We start from the raw sequence: 20,149 nt of genomic DNA on the forward strand, positions 1-20,149 counted from the left end.
GGGACTCCTCGCAGGAGAAGGATTCCCCTTCCTTCTTTGCTTTGGGGAAGGGGAATCTCCTTCTCGGAGACATTAGATCAATTCACAGCCGTCCCGGTCAAGAACGTGATCCGACTCCCCCCCCCTCCTTACTTTGAGTAAGAAATAATCGGATCGAAGTTTGGCTCGTCTGTCCCGATTCAGCTGAAATAATCGCAATAATTCGTCGATTCTCGAATTAGATTCATGGACGACAACAACTAGATAATCTCTGGTTGCACTTCGGAAAGACTCATCAGTCGGAGCGATTTGAGCTTCATCTACCCGGGGAATTGATTCCGTCAGAATTCTCCGGGGTCACCCGCCACCTTGCAGCATCCCTGCTAGGATGCAAGTTTGGGTGTGCCGCATTCGGAGACTCGAAGCTTTCCCGAGAAAATCTGAAGTTCGACCTGAAGTTGCAGGAAATCGGAACTTCTACATGTCAGCCTGGTAGCTCTGACCAGCACTGACAGCAGCGTAATGAATCAACGCCAGACCGCGAACGAAATTCCGCCAGTAAGGTTCTGTTAAGGCAATTATGCAACGGCTTGTACAGCGATGAACACGATCGCGCTGTAACCGGTACAGCGACAGAACTTCGACGACAAGCGCCCCGGGCTCCACAACATTGCCCTTCTTCTGGGAGGTCAATTTTCTCGTCGGAATAAAGCCCCGAGCGTTCCAAGCTCAGGCTCTAATTATTATGCATTTTTTCTGATTCATTTAAGTTCTGAGCTTCTCAAATAGATCTATCGGCCGGCGAACGAAGTCGAAAACTATTTTTGTTGTTACCGTCGCCTATCGACACGAACTTCGATTGGGACCGCCGCTAGGCAGGAACGGTCGCCGCAAGCCTGTCCCTCCCTGCCTACCTTCGAAAAAACCAAACAGGGTTCAGCCCACTCAAACCCATTTCCTGACGACATAGAGCTTCTGGCTCGAATTTTACTCGCGCGATCAGAATCGGATGAGGACTTGTTGAGGATTTCTTGAAAAAAACGGGAACGCCGAGGCCGCCGCCGCCCTGATGAAGGCATCCGGATCGATTTCGGAAGGTCATTCATTTGAACCCGTTTAACGTGAGTATCGCGGAGGCCTTTCGTCCGGCGAGGAGCGCGGAGCGCGTCGCCTCAGTGAAAGCACCGATTGAGGACGGCGACCTCAAAACGCCAGAATCAGCTGTAAGAGTTCGACGACTGGTTTTCCTCTTTATCTTGAAGCTCCCATTCGCCACGTCTCATGGAATCGCTCCCGTTTTCTTGACGGACAACGCCGCACGTGTCGTCATTGTTGACAGCTGGAAGAGAAAAAGTATCTGGGCTGGCCGATGAACTCGGCGCCATGAACATTGCATAACGCCGCGCCGGCCGGGCGTATTGATTTGGACGCCGGCTCACATGCGCTTTCCCGAGCGTGAAAATTTTCTGGAAAATGGGTCGGATGCAATCGACAAATCAGTCGTCATAGGAAGCAAACGGCGACTTCGATCGACAAATGCTCGCCCGCCCGGCTGCGATTCGGGACATTGATTGGAGAGTGCCGGCCGGCGGACTTGCAGACCCTCGCAGCTGGACGTTCAGACGGATAGGTTCCCGTGTTCTCCCACGCTCGTATTTATCTCATCTTCTTCTAACTCGGTGATTTATTTTTCGCTCTGGAACAAACCCAGCCTCGAACTCCACGGATCGGTCAGTGAATCATGGAATCATGAGATATCAGATGATCAGACGGTTGGTAGAGACACTCCACGAATTATCAATTGAGAGCCCGAGTGGGCGGGCAGGCTAGCTAGCTGGCTGGCTCGGCATCGTTCAAGTACGGAAATTCACCGAATACCAAATCAAGGACGATAGATGGCATCTCCGACCGGGAAATTGCCCTCTCCGGTCCGGTAGGTTCAGCGTCGCAGGTCAATCAAACCATTGACCGTAGTGATAGCGAAAATGGTGGGCGCTTAAGCTCAATCGGTTAAGCAGTCGATCCGGATCATCGATCAATTGATGCGAATCATTTCTTTCATCAGTCCCGAGAGTGTAATATGGAGGAGACGATCGTGGTTCGCACTGCGTTTTCGGAAAATCCTTCATCAAATGGTGATCGTCTGCTCACCTGATTCATCGCATAGCCACTCCTTCGTTTAGAGGTTCCAGTGAATGAATTATACGCGATACCATGGATGTGCCGGTCGTTGGCTGCAATGAGGTGTCTCCGATATGAGGGAGCTTTGTCGCGTATTGAATGACTGCCGCAGCCCGTAAAAATGAGGAAACTGCCCGTCTCCGCTCATGAGTCGCGTAGGCAACCCTTTCTCGGTCATTCTATCGAATTCATACCGAGGGGCGAGGCATCCCTAATCAATTCCAGGATGTCAAGATGAGGATCCTGAAGATTTTTACCACCTGCAGACCTGACTCCAACCCAAATGACGGCGTCGTCGCATTCAGCGACATGGTCAAGCCAAACGTCCTGCCCAATGCTCGTCGTGGTCCGGAAACCTAGTGCCTCCGATGCTAATGGGATATGCTGCGACGAGGCAGAATACGTTCCAAGGGAAGATTCTCCGAGTCCCACTCAGTTTGATGGAGGCCCCAACCTGTTGGAATGCACCCGAATGCTGATCAGGAGCAGGCAGTCTTGCCAAATACAGCAATGCCTCACGGGACGCCGCGCCGTGGGAACATTGTCATGGATATCTTTAGAAAGCAGCAGATCTTCACTCTTGGATTGTCGATCATTCCATAGCGTTGAAGCGGAAGCCGATCAACTAGCTTAAACGCTCCGAGATGATTCTCTACACAAATAACAGCCGACCGATCGACAAGAATCACTTGATTCCCCTTCTCGCCTGCGCGCGTTCAATGTAAACTCCGATCGCACTCGAGATCGCTGTTTATCTTTTAATTCGGAAGCCGAAAAGCTCGTGAGCAATTGACTGTATGGGGTCCCTCTTGCGCGCGGATCGATTAATCATCCACGAGACACTCGTTGGAGCTCCCCTCGGCCGTCGTCGTTAACGGAGCAGCATCGGAGATGTCGATCTTCTAGTATGAGGCGCCGGATATGGAGAGCGAATCGAAGGTGTCTCGTGATCCCCGCTCAGTCACACGTATCACTGTACTGAACTCAGCCAGCCCTGATTCGATCTCCCTTTTGCGACTACCTTCATACCTCTATGCGATCCTTGAACGATAATAATAATAATAAGGGAGGAAGTAGGAAAAAAGAGTGCTCTCTGATAACTATCGCGGGCCCCTGGCAAGTTCGCGCATCTTGGAAACTTGACAAGACCGAAGGTGATGGCAGGCTCGAGCCCAGACAAGTATCATTGTTACTTTCACGACGGCAGGCGATTATATAACCGATCGGTTCTTTTTTTGTCCCAATGTATTGCGACAAATCGACCGAGACCTTGATTTTCTTTCTTTTTCGCCGCGTCCATTTGCGAACGCGGAACGGCGCCGCGTCATTCTCATGAACTCCCTCAGGAACTTCGACCACCGAGATAACACTTGGACGCTTTGCTCATGCCTCTATGATGTGAGGAAACGTCGGAACGGGAAGTATAAAAAAGCCGACGACAGGTTTTTCGCCGCGGTCATTGTTTCCGCACCACCGGAGTCGTCAATCGAAGTGACAAGCCATAATATTCGGCCTTGATTAAATTGACCCCTAATTCACTTTCTGCCCACAGTGCGCGTTTTGCACCTCAGGTTGTGGCTCGAGCTTGTCGAGTTATACCTCCATCTCTGATGCGCCCGGAACTGTTCTCGAAATTACACAAGGTACCAGACCGAAAAAGGGCGCAAAACGGCGCAATACCGCTGGCAAGATTAGATGGTCGTCTGTAAAGCGAGCCATGACCCGGGCGTGTCCTTGTATTTTGCTCGAGCACTTTTCTTCCGAGATCGGCCCGGTTTTGATCCGAGTGCTTAATTATAATACGAATTCAATTTGGGAACCGAAACTAATCGAGCGCTTCTTCGGGCGACGATGATATCCCCTGATCTCGGTTCGCATCCGTGCTTGAGTTTCTCCCCTCCGATCAGCGACGAGGACAACTCAAATATTAGCGTATAAGAACTGAATATGGAAACTTAAATTCTCAAGTGATTCAGGAGCGCGGTTCAGTCAAAGCTCTGACCCTTCGATAGTAAGCTTTGGTATTGCGCCGCTGAGATGACACAGGTGCTGCTCCAATCGGGAATTCGAACCTATTGATGGTGTTATCGCGATGCGCTATCTCGCGAATGTCACGAATGAGAGAAAAATTGAGAACAGCACTCCGGGTGGAACCTAGCTTGGCTACTGGCTACACAGCAAGGGGATGGGGTGCGAAAACAGAGGAAAAATTGAACACAAAATCGAATTGAAAAAAACGCGTACATTTATTGGACGTGGCAATGTTTAGCAGGATATGGTAAGAGAAGATCTACTGATCGTCATCGTTTTCGAAAATATATGGGAAAAATTAGAATAATGCACAATGGCTCAGAAATAATCAAAGGCCTTCAATGAACTTACGTTTCCATTCATCTAGAAAACAGCGTCAAGCAACCATGTATAGCTCTTGTTCTTATGTATCCAAATCTACGTTGTGCTGGGTATTCCGTTCGACTCGCCAGCTACGATATCTGCTACTTAACGTTAAAAATGATAATTGAAACTAATCAATTCCGCCTAAGGTCATCGATTTAGAGACTCTTCGAGCGAGAAGGAGAGATATTTCCATTGGACTTTTCGGACCCCTAAACTCAAGGCCGTCTAAGGAGCGCCTTGGTCCCTTACTGAAGCCTCAGAAATATTAGCGTCAGCTCCCATAGTCTTCCTCTGCATCTTCGGAAATGATGAGGATGGAGACTCTCTTCGGAGTCGATGTCGATGAAGACACTCTTCGGAGTCGATGTCGACGGAGACTAAATCCTCAATTGATCAATCCCACCCAAGCCGTTCAAGTCGAGCCAGGAAGTCACTGAGAACGAGAGTAGAAACTCCCTCCTCTCTGGCCTTCCTGAGTTCTTCGCTTATAAAGTGTTGATGAGAGTAATCTTTGTCTCGTAGTCCAATTATTGACCAACCCTCGGTGCTTGGTGACCCATGACCACCTACCACACGATTGTGCTGTGATTGATTGAATTCCTTTTCCGATTGATAGGCAGATTAACTGCTCAATCGATTCGTGTGTGCCTTGCTTAGCCAATTGTTTGTCTGCTTAATTGCGTGATCAAATACGAGGTGAATGAGAGTTATCCTCAATGAGCTGTGGGTCCGATAGTTCGAATACATAGATCGGTGAGTGCTCGAGAAACCGATAAAATGAAAGTGATGTCTCGAACGTATAAGTGTCGATGTCCAGTACGCTGAATGAATCAATATGTCTCCCGATTGACGTACCACGGGAAGACGCTACAAGTGCCAATGATTTTCACCTCTTTCAAGTGTTTAGAATACCTAATTCCGTTCTCGCGAAATTCGTCGTTTGTTGATTTTCGTTCGCAAAGGAACTTGTTTAAAGCTTCTTACCAAAGCGGTCAAGCGGCAGCCGACTCTTTACAGAGTCGAACATAAACCTCAAGGTGGTCAGAGTGTTGGTGGCGGTGCTGTTCCGGTGGTCAATGAGTGGGTTTGCTCAAACATCGGGAGGATTTCAGGCTCAACCCGGCGGAGGAAACTGGAATCTCTGCCGGGAGCATGAACTCATCCTTACTTTCCGATATTCCGTTAAGGTATCACAACAATCACGCGATGAGCTTTTACGAAAAACTTAGTGTACGTGCAGAGAATTATCGGGCCTCTCGAACTTCAGCATCTGTCAGCCACCAGAGCTGATTACGCGATCGGTGGTAGGACTACGCCCACTTCTCCCCCATTCGATCCATAGATCTCGAAGGCCTTGGACGTGAGTTGATCAGTGCAGGAGACGTTTTCCGATACCGTTCAGCCTTAATCGAGCCGGGCCCTTCCCCTTTATTTATAAATTCTCGGAGAGAACATTATATTGGAGGAGGCACATGTCATCCTGCAAGATCATTTAGTCAGAATGACGATCAAAAACGAATGCCTCCCTCTACCTCGCGCAGATCATCTACGTCTTGTTGGAAGGAAGACGCTGCCCGGCTGGCTTTCAGACTCGCAACAAGGTCGTCGTGTAGGTGCTTCGGGGAGAATATCTTCCTTTCCGTAGAAAGTTCGAAGAAAAGACGAATGGCAACAATTTACAATGATTCTGAACTTTCCGAATGACATTCTATTTTCCGTCGGGCATCAACCGATCCTCTGACAATCGCATGCATACTCAGAAAAGAGTAGGCTCCGGGGACGGGCAGCTAGAAAGATGGAGGTCGGTTTGAAACATCCATCCCCCCGGGACGACATCCTCATCCTTAATCTGAACCCTCTTCCATGCTCGCTCGGGGTAGACTGAGGCCAATTCCCCATTCGATTTTCTCGTGTTTTTGACGGAGCGATCAGCCCATCAGAAGCCAAGCCCCGGATCCCCATTCGGAAAGATATTCTCCTTTCTGCGAAAAAACCGTGCGCTTCAGTAGACTCTTCCACATGAGAGCCGTCTTGGCGCAAGGTCGTGACTCCGAGCCCTCGAGGGTCATCACCGCATCGACTTCAGACGAGCGGCTGAACGAACGAAGGAACGGAGCTGAGATTCCGGCGGGAAGTTGTCGTCTTTAGTCGGCTCCTTCGTGGAGCCTCATTCGTGACAGGAGTAAACGGACAATCTTCTGGGTTCGTTCAGCGTCAGAAGCCTCATCCACCAGTTCTTGTCCTGGACTGGCGCCAAACTTCAGCCGCCGCCGAACTTGAACTGCGATGACTCATCTCTTCGCCTCGAGGCAAGACGGATCGAACGGCGGCGTCGGACGCTCTACCGGACCCTCCGCTCGGAACGCTTTCGGGATGCTCTTATTTCTCGAATTTTAAGAGCTTCGAGAGTTCGAAAATTTCATCTAGGTTTGATGGACCAAGTCTTCCTCCCAGACTCCTGGGCTCGACAATCGATCGCCTCGACACTCTCGCACGAGATCGCGAGCGCGCAAGCGGGCCGCGCCTCGTGAGTCATGATTGGTAGAGGGGAAATTCCGGTTGTAGTGAGTGGATCTTCCAACTGTTAATTACGAGCTCTGCCGTTCCAAGAAGGCGATCTAACGCTCGATGCTCGTATATTTGAGTCGCTGAGATTCTTCGCGTCGAATCGGCTGATCGGAAGACCGCTCCTGGTGCACAACGTATCTCATTGCGGGAGCATCGGAATTCACAATTTATTTCATCATCGAGAGGGCTGATGTACCATTATATTCGTTCAAAGCCGTTCGTGTGTTTGAGTGAGGCTGCGTGAGAGTCCATCCGCTCTGCGTTGGAGCCAACAGAAAAAAATGAGGGATTGCGACCGTCACCCGGATTCCACTTTTCACACAGAGCATTTGAACGCGGTCGTCCGTGAATTGAACCACATCCCCGATCACATGAACCGTCGGGGATCGTCTGGGTAACAAGACCATTGACACAGGATCACGGGGGCGAATGGTGGCGAAAATAAAGTCCCCCCTCCCCCCAGAATTCGAAGAGAAGCTAGGAAAGATTCCAAATAGAACAGGATGGTATAAATGATCAGCGAAAATTTGAGGACGTCCTCCCGGGGTTCAACATGTCCTCTTAGGATAAGAAACATTTCTCCCGGAACATCGAAAGAAGCCTTCAGGTTAGTTTGAGGCATTATTCAAGCAGTATAGAGAAAGGATGGCTCGACTTTGAGTATTGGGGTCTCGATGTCTCTAAACTTCGGTGGCGTATCAAGTGAACTCAAGATCCAGAATAGTAGAGGATCCCGCGCGTGGTCGAATATAATCTCAAGCTGGTTTTTATCGGATCTCTCATCATCCTCTACCTCCATAAATAACACTCGGCTAAATTCTGGGTAGCAAAGGTTTGATCTGTCGACCCATGATGACGCGTCTCGAACACACGTCTTTCTCCTCCTGGGCGTCGAGACGCATCAGAGGAAGGATCTCAATGGACGACTATCTCAATGAACTCAATTTGCGGACTGTTTCGAAGGAAACGTCCGTGGCCGGCTCGAATAATGAAAACCATTCACTCAGAGAGGTCCATCGGCGGCGCTACCATTCGAACGTGCCAGATCGCTTGAAAGAGTTCAGAAAGCTGCGAACGCGTGTATCCTGTGACAGATTTAACCGAGCTACAATCTTAAACAACTATAGACTATTGCACTCCATGTCGGCCTCTCTGACAACATCCACTCCTACTTACTGATCGGTTTTCATAATCTCCTCCTGGCTTCGAACTTGAACCGGTGCGATTTGATCTGTCGTTTGATCATAGTCCCTTAGGCACTTTGTGATTTTCTCGTCAAACGAACTCACGAGATCTTCGAGGGAGGCGCTGAACGCGCCCAGACTCGAGTCTTCGAAGCCAAGTAAAGCCTCGTTGTTGCCGCCGCCGCAGATGCCGGCACCGGCGGTTTGTTTAGCGTTGTCGTTCCTTGTCACGCTGTTGCCGTCACGTTGGCTGTCGTCGATGAGCTTGTTGCAATTGAAGTCACTGAAGTCTTCCTCGGCAGAGGCCAGAGGCGCCTCGGCAAGCAGTTCGGAGGCCATTTTCACGTCACCCATCACCATCAGAGCCGTCGAGCTCGTCAGACTGCGGGCAGCAGTAAGAGAGGATGATCCGCCCTTACCACCGGCTCGGCCGCGACTTCTGGAAGAAGAACAGAACCGCCAGGCGGCGTTAGTATCAGCGTGACCGACGACGCCTCGTTTACCAAGGCACGAGAGGACCGCGCCCATTACGCAGAGTACTTGCACTCTGATTGACGGCAGAATGATTTGAAAGCAGCTACAACGAGACTTTGTCTCCTGGGAATCAAATTCCGACACAAGGCATCTCGCCCTCTTAGCACATCGATTCTAGCGCAATAGGAGATTCCCATCGCTCGGAGTCACAAGCGCGCCGTAACAAGATATCTGACTCTGCAACACGTCTACGATTGATCTGAGGAATCTGCTGCGAAGTTCCCCAGTGGCCCACAGATTCTATGTTATGAAGACAAGTCCTCGTGTCAAATTGCGACTTTCTTCCTCATCGTAGGTCGAAGTTCTTCCCAAGTGCTACTTGAGTTCGATATTTGACGATGCTCTTTGGAAGATGGGGAATATACATATAGCCTAGAAAGCCGCCGATCGGTCTTATGGACGAGATCTGTCTGAAGTGCGGCGATTTTTATGGAGTGGCCTGCACATCTTCGTCTGATGAGAGCCTGAGTGTCTTTCCCAGTTTGAACTCAAAAACATATCCCTCTTGACTCGGACTCGGAATCAGTGACCAAGTACCTGTAGATGGAGGAGCACTCGAGCGCCGAATCTTATTACTCGGACACGACATTCCACAGGCAGAAGGTCGGTCAGCGTAACAGAAGTTAGTGTTTCGTGTCAACCAGAATCGTTCTCTCGTGACAGGCGTCCACGCGGGTCAGACCGGTCACATGCTGAGCACATACCAGAGACCTCTCTCGGCCGCTTGTATCTATCCGATCAAGTTTTTTTTCCAGCGCTCGGTCAGATGGAGGACCTTGAAAAGCTCTTGAAGCGACTATAAACTCTAGAAGATGCACTCACCCCAAGAGAACCGCCTTCAACCGACTCGCTGCGTTCTGCGGATGGAAAAACATTATTTTAGAATTACAGAAGTGGAGCATCCATGCGGGAGTCTCCCAATTTAAGGTGATGTATTTTGAGGCTAGTGCAAGCGTTCTTAAGACCGTCATCGGGATCAGCGGGGTCCTTCGCTCAGCTGGTAAGAGGACAAATATTGAATGTTTTATTTCCGAGCTTGACCGTAGAGAAACCCATCGTCTGAGATCGCTCTGTATTTGCTCCTCCACGAGTTCGATGCGGGCTGGCATGGTCTCGTAAAACGAGATCCGAGCTCACCGCTAACGCGTCATGTCCGCTGGTCACGAACCTCGTCTATCAGGCGAAGGGTTTTGCATGCATGAAGCACGTTCCACAGCCTACACTAGTCATAAAAGAGACCGCTCCCCTTTGATAAGGCGCCGGGAACGATTTCGGCCTGTCTTTACAGTACGGAAGCTCCGTTTCCGAGGTTTGAAAGGCTCGACGACCGAGATCGAATCTGAGGCGGGTTGTTTCCGCTCTCCCCGATCTAAACCGATGGTTGGTATGAGAAGAGGTCAGGATCAGACGTAAGGTCTGAAGAGCTCGACGAGGAATCGACCCTCTTCTCTTTCCATCCCTAAGGCTTGCACAGTTGCGTTTTGTCCGTGAGAGCTCATCGGGGAGCGGATCTGAGCAAGGTCACTGATCGCGAGACCCTCCTTGACACAAGAAAAAGGACTCTAATGCCTTCCCTCGATTCCATACTCGCCGATCCAGAATAGGTACATCTCGGATGCACGCACGAGAACTACATGGTCTCAGGTCAGGATCACGTTCCCTGTGCGACCGGTACAATGGGAAGTTCACGTGGCTGTTCGGTACATGTCATTTTCGAAGCGAGCAGACGAATCGGAAGCTCCCACGTCAAGAGGGAGGGCCGACCCGGTACGTGAGCGCGAGCAAGCTTACATCATCGGCAGCGAGAATCGCAAAATATTGTCGGCAATAATCGGTACACCGTCGCGAGCTCACAGATAAGAAACCCAATCCGCGGAATCCACAGGAGTTTTTTCCCTCAGCTGGACCCTCGCTCCCTCAGGACGGCATCATTGAACAACTCTGACAAGCAGGCTGACAAACAAATCATTCTGATTGGCGACGTGAACTTGAGAACTCGTTTTGCCTCGCTGTCATCGCAAGTCAGCCTTGACAGCGTTTGTGTGGGAGAATCTCCTTCGAAGTTCAAAATAGAATATCAAAGATCCTTCAGAGAAAACGCTCGTGGAGTGCTCAGCCCGGCTTCCTGATTTACATCATCAATCAGAAATCAAACGCTCGCCGACTAGCATCATGATCGAAGAAAGCATCAGTATTCCCGATTTCCATGCTTGAGTGGGATCGAGCTTCGTCAGATATTCGCATCAGCTCTCGATTTAGAATAAGCGCCGCTTCCGTCGAACTCCACGCCCACGAGAAATATTCTAAATGCGATCAATATTCACAAACAAAATCTCGAGGTCTCCCAGTGGTGGAGAGGATTCCGCTTCCTGAGTATGCGAGAGTTTGAGTGTCCACACGGCAGGGATGTTTCGCTCGGAATCGATAATCCTACCGAAGTCGCATGCTTTTGGCATTCCTCTAATCTCTGCGGGAATCAATTGCCCCAAAGTCCCGCATGAAAGGGACCTTGAATGATCATCATCTCAATTCTCATTCGATCCCGACTCCAGAGCACACGCTCGTTGGCAAGCGCCGGCCTGTGCCTCAGAAGATATGCAAGGCCTGGAGGCGAGGAAAAGTTTGAGAGATAATAATAATCCTCCTGGCGCATGTCTGTGCAGGCCCGACCCACTGAAAGCTCATCATAGCCGGCACTAGAATCACCCAGATACATGCAATGAATCGAATTGAACAGGTCTCTGCTAGAGCGCTCTCGCAGGAACTCTCGCTCAACAGACTCGACCCATAGTCTACGATATCGGTCTTCTCGAGATGGTTATCATGGAGAGCCTCAGTCTGAGCGCTGATCTGGACGTCGGAGAATGAGCTAGGGAAGCGAAGACGAGATTTGGAGTCAGCTTCCCTGCCAGGGTGTTTATGGGAGAGAGCAAGAGGAAGAAAACTTGCTCGAGTCAAGTAATCGGGTCACTCGTAAATTTGATTCTGTCCAACAACAAGTCCGAGCTAAGCTTTCTGTGTGTTGTAATCGTTCTCTCCTGTTTCTCCGCTTCGTTGTGGTGGTCATCGACATAAACTCGTAGACAAAAATGTTGACTTTCTCTTCGTCCTGCTCAGGTGAGTTCTCAGCGAGAGAGAGAGAGAGTTCGCCGCACTCGGCCAAGCTATCTGGGTGGACGAGTCAACGGGTAACCCTCGCCATTTCTCGGCCTTCCTCTCCCAAACCTTCCCGACACAGATCAATTCCAGCGGGACCATTACTTAAAGATTCATATACATGCATTGAGGAGTTGACGGTCTAATCTCTCGTTCCGGTATTCAATGAGTGACTGAGAGAGGGGCACGCAAAGATTCGGTTGAATTCAAGCATCCCCTTCTGGACAGAAGGATGAATCGGAATAAAAAAACTCGAGTTCCATACACGGATCAGCGAAGCTCGACAGCTGGATCGCGACCTGGAGAAATTCCCAGAAATATGCATGGTCCCGACTTACACTTACAGCGACGACTGAGGCAAACTATCACGCTTATTATTATCAATTACGATTATTGCTCTCGCGATTATATTCACCTTCTCTTCTATTCTTTCATTGTTAGCTCGAAGCCAGCTTTTGTTTTCACGAGCCATTCTTGCTTGAAGGCTCCGGGATAAGGTCATATTTGATCTGAACTTTTGAATGTGTGTACAGCGAATAGCATGAGGGAATAATGAGTATTCAAGTCGTGCAAACACAGCAACTACGCTCTTCTTGTATTTCGCTACTCCCGAGCCAAAACGAATCGGAGGAGCAGTGACATATTTTACTCCGGTCAGTACTTCAGCTTAGCTGGGAAACATCGATTTTCCCTCCTCGGATTCCCCAACGATCCGAGTGAGAGGAAGAGACGAAACTCGGAGTGCTCGAGAGTGGTTGAGTGGTAGCATATTTCCGGTTATGTGAAAGCCAGTGCAGCCACCGGAAGCCGCCCAGCTCGAAATTTTTGGGTTGGGTCATGTTATTAGAGCCTGTTGACAGTTAGAGAAGCAGTGCAAGGTGGAAAACTGCTCGGCCCTACCGGAAATCGGCTCCCATTGGCGCGGCACGTCATGCAGCCGACGGACATGATTTCGCGTCGATAACAATAAATTGAAATTGCTCGATTCCTGCCCTCAAATCTGAAAGTAGACGCCTGAGTTTGTTTATCTCCCCTTTGCTCATCGGATCAACTTTCGCTCCCCATGTAGATCTCGAGTTCACATGCTGATATTTTGAAGATATTGGAGGGACCGTAACCCCGTTAATAACCCCGTAAACGCTTTGGCGTCTTATCCCCTGAGCTTTTCGGCGAAAGCGAGTCATTTCGCACCACTGAATGCTTGCAATCGACAGTAAATGCCGCTTGATACGGAAATATGCCCTCGGAAAGTTTGCATTCATGGAAATATTTGTCCAGTGAGAGGACCTGCCCTTCAGCTCATCGGAATCGCTATAGACGCATCGAGAAAAGATGCGCGAAAACAACAGAGCATCACTTGTTCGCTGGAACGCCTCATTTCCATAGAAATCAGGATAGGCGCCGATCTGCACCCGATCCGAGCTTTTCGCTCCCGCCTCTAATGGATAGATGCCTGAATAATTGAATGAATAATAAGCGTCGAGCCCCCGTTTCACAGGGCCTTCGCGAAGTACTTCTTGGCTTCAAAGAGCACAACGGAGTCCAACTAACGTCTGACGGAGGTTCCGCTCGGGGAAAAGCGTGAATAACATGACAGAAGTTGGTGAGGCGCAGCTAAGGCAGGAGGTAGTCGATTCCACTTGCACCACTACCGCCGTACGCGTCGGCATGAGTCCAGAACTTTCCTCAACTCAATGGAACGATTGCTCAGTTGAGTCTCCCAAGTGACTCCCAGAAGATCTCAGGGCGAAATAGAGACGTAGACTTCCGTGACGGAAAAAGAGCTCTGAGTACAACAAGCTTCCGAAAACCCCAGCGATGCAGAACCGGGCTTCTCTAATTGTGAGTCGACGATAAAGCCGAGGTCGGCGCGCAGGCAACCGCGGCGATGTAAGTCCACCCCAGACTATAAATCATCAAGCCTCGATAATTACCGATGACGAGATAACCTGTCTGGAACTCGCTGGTTGCTCGGAACTTTCGCAACAGAAACGCAGCCATCACAAGACATTCCCGAAAGACACTGAACTCCCTTCTGGGATATGTCGCAATATGAGCCCTTTCGCCGGTAGTTATGACAATTAAAAGAAGGCCATCCCTGATATTCGGATCCCCATGCGGGACTTCTCTCGGAGCTCCGTTCCCTGTTCCAAAGAGGGAATCGACCAGAACAGCAGTACTCGGGAGGGCGAATTCGTGTAGCGGCGAGTTGCAATGCATCAAGTATTTTCACATTACCTTTCCGTGCACCATGGCAGCGTCGCAAATTCGAAGCTGAGGATCTGATGTTCCCGGCAGATAAAAATAGCGAGCTCTTCAAGACATTGAAACTCTGGGTCGGCTCGGAGTTTTCACTTCGTCTGTCAAGTGTATGAGCACCTGCGCAATCCACTTTTCGGGCGGGAACTGTATTCGACGGAGCGGAGCTTCAGGTGAAAACAGTGTAGCTTCTCGGCTCACATAGTGCGAGTTCAGGTTGCTCGAGCCACCTGTGAAGGTAGCTTCGCCTTCCTATGATGCCACTTCGCCAGGCTAGCTCTGCTGACAAACGCGTGGCGAATGGAGAGGGCGAGTGGAGATGGAAACAGGGTGGGGTTGATATTCGTTGGAAAATCTTCGGTTTCGGCACGAAAATCAGCGATTTCTCGAAGCACGAGCGCTAATTAGCTCGCCAGGACCTCGGTGGTCGTCTGGGCAAGAGTTTGGCATGAATTACTTTCGAAGAATTTACTCACTCCCATTAGAATCGAAGGAGGGACGTACGGGAACTGCGTAGTTAAGCAGAACATTTGAGTGAAAAACTAAAGTCGACGACCTTGGATAGAGCATCAGCAAGGAACAACCACGTTTGGTTACCAGCTGATGCTTGACACTGCTCTGACCACCTAAATCAGAATCTTATATGATTACATTCCGATATATATTTCGATCCGGAGATCAAGGAGCCCCGGCGAGAAAGAGGGCACGGAGCAAGGCTCTTCCTGTCGGAGAAGCCCAAATGCACTTCGAGTTTTTTTGCCTTGAATCTGAGCAGATCATATCAAGGATCCTCGGAAGGTGGATTAAACTGAGGGGGGAGCTTGCTCTCGGTACACGTGAGTCATGACACAAATGTCGCTTGGACACTGAAATCATGACCATCTGGCCGACGGATGGAAGGATACTGACAATGGGTCGTATAAGAAGGACCAGACTCGTTCGGGAATCTGTCCGACTCGATTCAATCCGTAAAGCCTTTCCGGGGACTTCTACGATCATTGGGCTTAACCAGGGGGAATGCAGGGCCGCTGGCTGACTCTAGCAACAAACCGCCGGCATCGAGCGGTTCCATACGGCGATGCGAAATCGATAGCGCTAAGAGCCAGGACATCCCATCGAAATTCTCCCCGGATTGTCCTGTACCAGTCCGTCATGATAAATCTTGTCTCTCGGCTTCCGAATGCACCCACCGAAAAAAATTGCCACCGAAAATTACAATGATCGGATATCATCAACTTGACTAGAATCTTGCTCTTTCAGGAGCTTGTCGACCATTTGAAAGATGCGCGAATCCCGAAAGCGGCTTCGAGTGATCTCGATAAATCTACTGGCATCTATTTGATCGTATCCGAGTGATCCGTCACGCCCATAGAAAGGCCATAAAACGGAAGGTGTGCGCGTGAGAGCTCGTGTGGCCAGAATTTCTTCAATTTTCGTCTATTCTTGATGATTCGCAATGTTTGGTCTTCACGGAGAGGAATCGAACGAGAATTCTGGCCAGCTCAGCGAGCGCTCACTCCATTACGTCGAGCGGCTCTCCGCGTGCGATGTTAACTGTCCTTTCACACTGAAGATTTTCTGCGGTGTTTCGCTGGTCACGGTCGAAGAGAAATCATCGAGAAAATAGAGGGGTCTAATTTCGAGCGATCACCGGAGCCGCTTCATTCGATTCGCTTTGTGTTGTCCCAAAATATTCTCCCAGCCATCGGGAACTCAGTGGATACGGCTCGCCCATGCTTCACGATTTCTCCGTCGAATGACTCCGGAGGGAAACTCATGGGAAAACGTCCGAGATTGCAGGATGGAAGCAAATGGTTCGAAAAGGATCTCGAAACTACACGTGAAGCAATTTCTGCGTGATAATTCTAAGTGATTTGAAGAGCTGATGTTAGCCCTGAGGGGCATTTCGATTTCGCGTGGCGCCTCGCCGGCTCGGTGAATGCAAGAGATATTAAATGAAACAGGCCGGCACGCGAACGCAAAAATTGGCCAATCGTCCAACTGTATGCGACGAGCACCGAATAAACGTCCGAGACGTTCCTCCTCCGCCAAGAGAGAGTTCTCCCAAGAGACAGCGTCCACCTTTGATATTACACAGAACGTCGTCGACATACCTTCGATGGATCTCGACACCGCGTCAATATAATTTGGAGTCCGAAGATTCAGAGCCGGAACGATCCTGTTTTCGACTTCTGCAATTTCGTCATGAATCGAAAGTTTCGAGGCTGTACGGCTCGGAGCCGAGCCCGTCAGGACACTGAGGCCTGCCTGATCGCCGAGGGCCTGTCCGATCACCTCAGCCCACTATCGCTCTTTACGAGCCCATTCATGACTTTGACCTTGTCTCTACACGTTAGCTCAACTATGAGAAACAGGAATAGCTCAATCGAGAAATTCGGGAATCGCTGCCTCAAATCCGTCTGAGGTCTCGTCATGAAGACTCCCGTCTGGCGAAATTGTGACACTACAGGCCAAGAATCAAGATGGCTCCAGCTCACTGAATGTCTCGCAAGCAAGTCCATATTCCATCACGAATAGTCAGAGCCCTTCAAGTCCGAGAGGATCTGAGGGCAAAATAGGCGTCTCCAGCCTCGCATCGGTGTCGCCGGCAGGAGCGCAGTGAAAAGTTCGCGAGTTTCATATGCCGGAGGTGCGCGAACCCGGAGGAGTCCCTCAAGCGTTAGATCGCCTCTGCGTGGGGCTGGAGATGCGCTCGATCCAAAATATCTCGACGGATACAGAAGGGACTGACTGAGCGCAGACGGAGAATACAGGAGCTTCCCGCCCGAAACCGTTCCATTCGCCATGAGTCAGAGGTGTCTCCGCCCTAGGATTCCTGGCGCCAACGTGTAATCTATTTGTTGTCCTGCCACAGTGACAACTCACTCCGCAGAAGTGGCAAGCCTGGCTCTGTCTGACGCCAGGCTCGGGTCCCATCGGAGGACTCGTTCCCGACGGAGCAGATGCGTCCACTCACTCCCGGGCTCGGTCGTTCGCGTCCCGCTCTCGTCCCCGTTGTACTTGACCGGAGACCGCCTGCTACTCGAATATTCCTTATCGTCATCGTCTACGCGAGGTGAATAATGGATTACATCGGGGTCTGAAGTCTTCTGAGAGACAGAGGACGGCTCGAGGAGCTCAGATTTATGTCGAGACGAAGAGTGAGCTCCGCTACAGACGGGACTGTGGAGACGACGCGGTCTAAGCTGAGTTTTGCGTCTGCCCGACCTTGATAGACACGGCTCGCACTGTTCCTAATTGACAAGTTCCCAAGAATAGCGGCGCATGTGAAGAGAGGGATGAAAGGATCTACACTCTATTAGATTTGGATTAAGAAAGGTGCTCTTCTTCATCGGGCGGCGGACAAAGGTGCGCGCTCGAACAGCAGCTCGGGTTGCCCAACGCCGACTGTGCCCTGAGGGAGAGGAATAGTGCAGGCGTACGCGTTGCCCGACTCCTGAAGATGTCTGGTTTCATCGAATTGTGGTCCTCGCTGAATTATTTCGGAATCTCTCCTCGGGAGGTTTCCGGAGTTGAGGGGCACCCTGCCGCACTCGATTTCGTCGCCAGAGAAGGCTCGTCGTGAGAGCGCACGATGAGGAGTTCGAGCCCCGGCCTACGAGTCTTCCAATCAGGGGGAGATCTCTCAGCCATTCCTCTTTCGCTGGATCGGCTCAAACCCTAATCGAAGGGTTTCTTTTCTGTGCAATATCTAAGGGAAGTCCAGTCTTCCAGTCTCGGGACGGACGGTCCTCTAGGTTTTGCAACCTGTATGCAGAAGTTCAGTGTCTGCTTTTCCAGACACCAGGACCCAGGAAAAAGCTGGCAGCGGAGCTCACCCCTGACGCAAATGTTCCAAGCTTCGATCTATAAAAATGAAACTCACCTCGACAAGTCGACCAAGAGTTCACACGGCACTTCTCGATATCCACTCGGGGTGCGGTTCAGGATAACACAACTTGGACAGGAGGGGTTTGTAGAGGGCACCACTGTCTCCGGAATTGGTATCGATCAGGAGTACGCCTGAGGGCGCCACTATCGTGGCACCGAGTGCTCTATGCAAATAATAATAATAGATAGTCCCGAATCTCGTTCTGTCCGATCGAGTGCTTCAGACTCCTACGATTGCTTGGTGAAGATGTGGCACGAGATCCCGAGCATGCTTACATTTTGAGATACGAGACAATAGGAGCAGCCCCAGCAAGACGATACCCCGAATACCTCGCTCTGCGTCCGAAATTCGTCAAACTCTGAGAGCGGAACTGGCGGAGATTCCGAAGAGGTTAAGCAGTCTAAACCATTGGGGTGGAGCGGCTCTCCTTCCACCGCGTGACTCAATTCCGCTAAGGCAGTCAAGTTCCACCAGGTCCGCTCGGAAAGCTCGAGCTATGGAGCATGGCCGGCTAGGATTCCCCGGCTGTTTTTCGAATCGGGCTCCCCTTCCCTCTCCACTAGACGGCGGGCTCGTTCAGATGACTTTTCGTTGGCTTGCGCCTCACTCAGATCTAAAATAACAAAAACAAATCTTCTGAGTGAGATCTAAATGAGCCAACGGCACCCGGCGCTGTGTGCGGATGCCTCCCCGCGCCTGGCGATCTTATGGTAATTCTTTCTTTTTACCTCCAAACCGGATTATCGATGATGACTGACTATTCATCTCACATCACTCCGGATTATCGACGAGCTGGCATCGGATTCTCGAATGCAGGTGATATCTTTTCGCTGTGGAGGCTCCAATGTCGGCTATCGGGAACCTGGGGGGAATAGACATGTCAAGGGATTGCCCTTTAGAATATATTCGGTCAACTCTTGAGCAAACTCGAGGCTCTTCGCTCCACTTCGCGCTCGGAGTGGCGGTGACTCGCCTCCGTTCCCGATTGTGCGAGGGAGGGATCGCTGGAGCAAGGGCGGAAAAAGTTCGTTCTTCGGCGTCCTCTGACAAGAAGACCAGGGAACAATGAATGATATCTCTCCTTTTCTCCCTACAGCTACCCATAGTTGAATGGCAACATGTATTGAATGCTGCTTGAGCTCGAGCGGCTCGTCAGGAGTCAAGACTGACGATTGCTGTGGATCCCTCGATGGAGTACTAATGCATCCGCGAATCACCTTCGGTGATCAGCCGGTGTTTCCAGCGGGAACAGCCCAGTCAGCTCATCGTTCAAATGTGGCAAGACAGACTCACCCGAGCAAGGTAGGTCCATCTCGACTTCCCGTCCTATTAATGACTCAAATTCAAGGAATTTCGGAGCTGTGATACGATATCGCCCATCATTGATGATGCTAGAAACCGGAGGATATTAAAGAAGTGAAATTGTCCTCTCCCGTAGCCTATATGGACGAATCCCGGGTGAAGATCGAGACCGAAGCTGCTGACCCCTTGCGGTTCGATCAGAGTTTCCCTTCAAGCCGAAACCCGCGATGGATTTGGGTCGATTTGCTGAGCTGTATCGATATCGGCGGGCCACCATCGGACTTCCTACGCGAAGAGTCGGAGCTGAGGATTCTCCGGGAACTTCGCGGAGACTCCCAGGACTACTAGATGGAATATACGCACTCCCATTCGCCTAAATGATAATATCGAAGACTTGGAGCTCACTCCAGGCCTCCCGGGACATGAGACATGAGTCGATATAGCTCGGGGCATACATTTTCACTTGATTGTAGAATGTGGAGGGACAAACCAGAGAAACGCGAAGAGTGAATGACCGGATGGGTAAGTCTATTCTTCTTCTTCTCGATTCGAGGACACCAGAGCAATCGCAACTTGGGCCACGACTCTAAATCCGAGTTCGCAAGAATTCGGAGCCGATTGCTAATGAGGATTCGCATCTCCTCATCTTATCGACAGCCGGTGGCTGCTCGGTCGGAGATTTCTCAGAACACGAACC

The 20,149-nt window shown here is 50.5% G+C and overlaps 1 protein-coding gene across 1 annotated transcript in view; it reads right to left on the reverse strand.

Annotated features, from left to right (window-relative positions):
• Unc-76 (fasciculation and elongation protein Unc-76) overlaps positions 1–18,214 on the reverse strand; it is a 30,484-nt gene extending 12,270 nt beyond the window's left edge. The window contains exons 1-3 of the mRNA XM_003743525.1: positions 18,145–18,214; positions 9,666–9,700; positions 8,302–8,748 (exon numbers count right to left, since the gene is read on the reverse strand). Of these exons, the coding sequence (XP_003743573.1) occupies positions 8,302–8,669 (368 nt within the window). The 5' untranslated portion in view covers positions 8,670–8,748; positions 9,666–9,700; positions 18,145–18,214. The remainder of the gene's footprint in view (positions 1–8,301; positions 8,749–9,665; positions 9,701–18,144) is intronic.
• Positions 18,215–20,149: the final 1,935 nt, after the last annotated feature.

Source organism: Galendromus occidentalis, unplaced genomic scaffold (genome assembly GCF_000255335.2).
Source record: "Galendromus occidentalis unplaced genomic scaffold, Mocc_1.1 scf7180000077448, whole genome shotgun sequence".
In the NCBI taxonomy this organism is placed as follows: domain Eukaryota; kingdom Metazoa; phylum Arthropoda; class Arachnida; order Mesostigmata; family Phytoseiidae; genus Galendromus; species Galendromus occidentalis.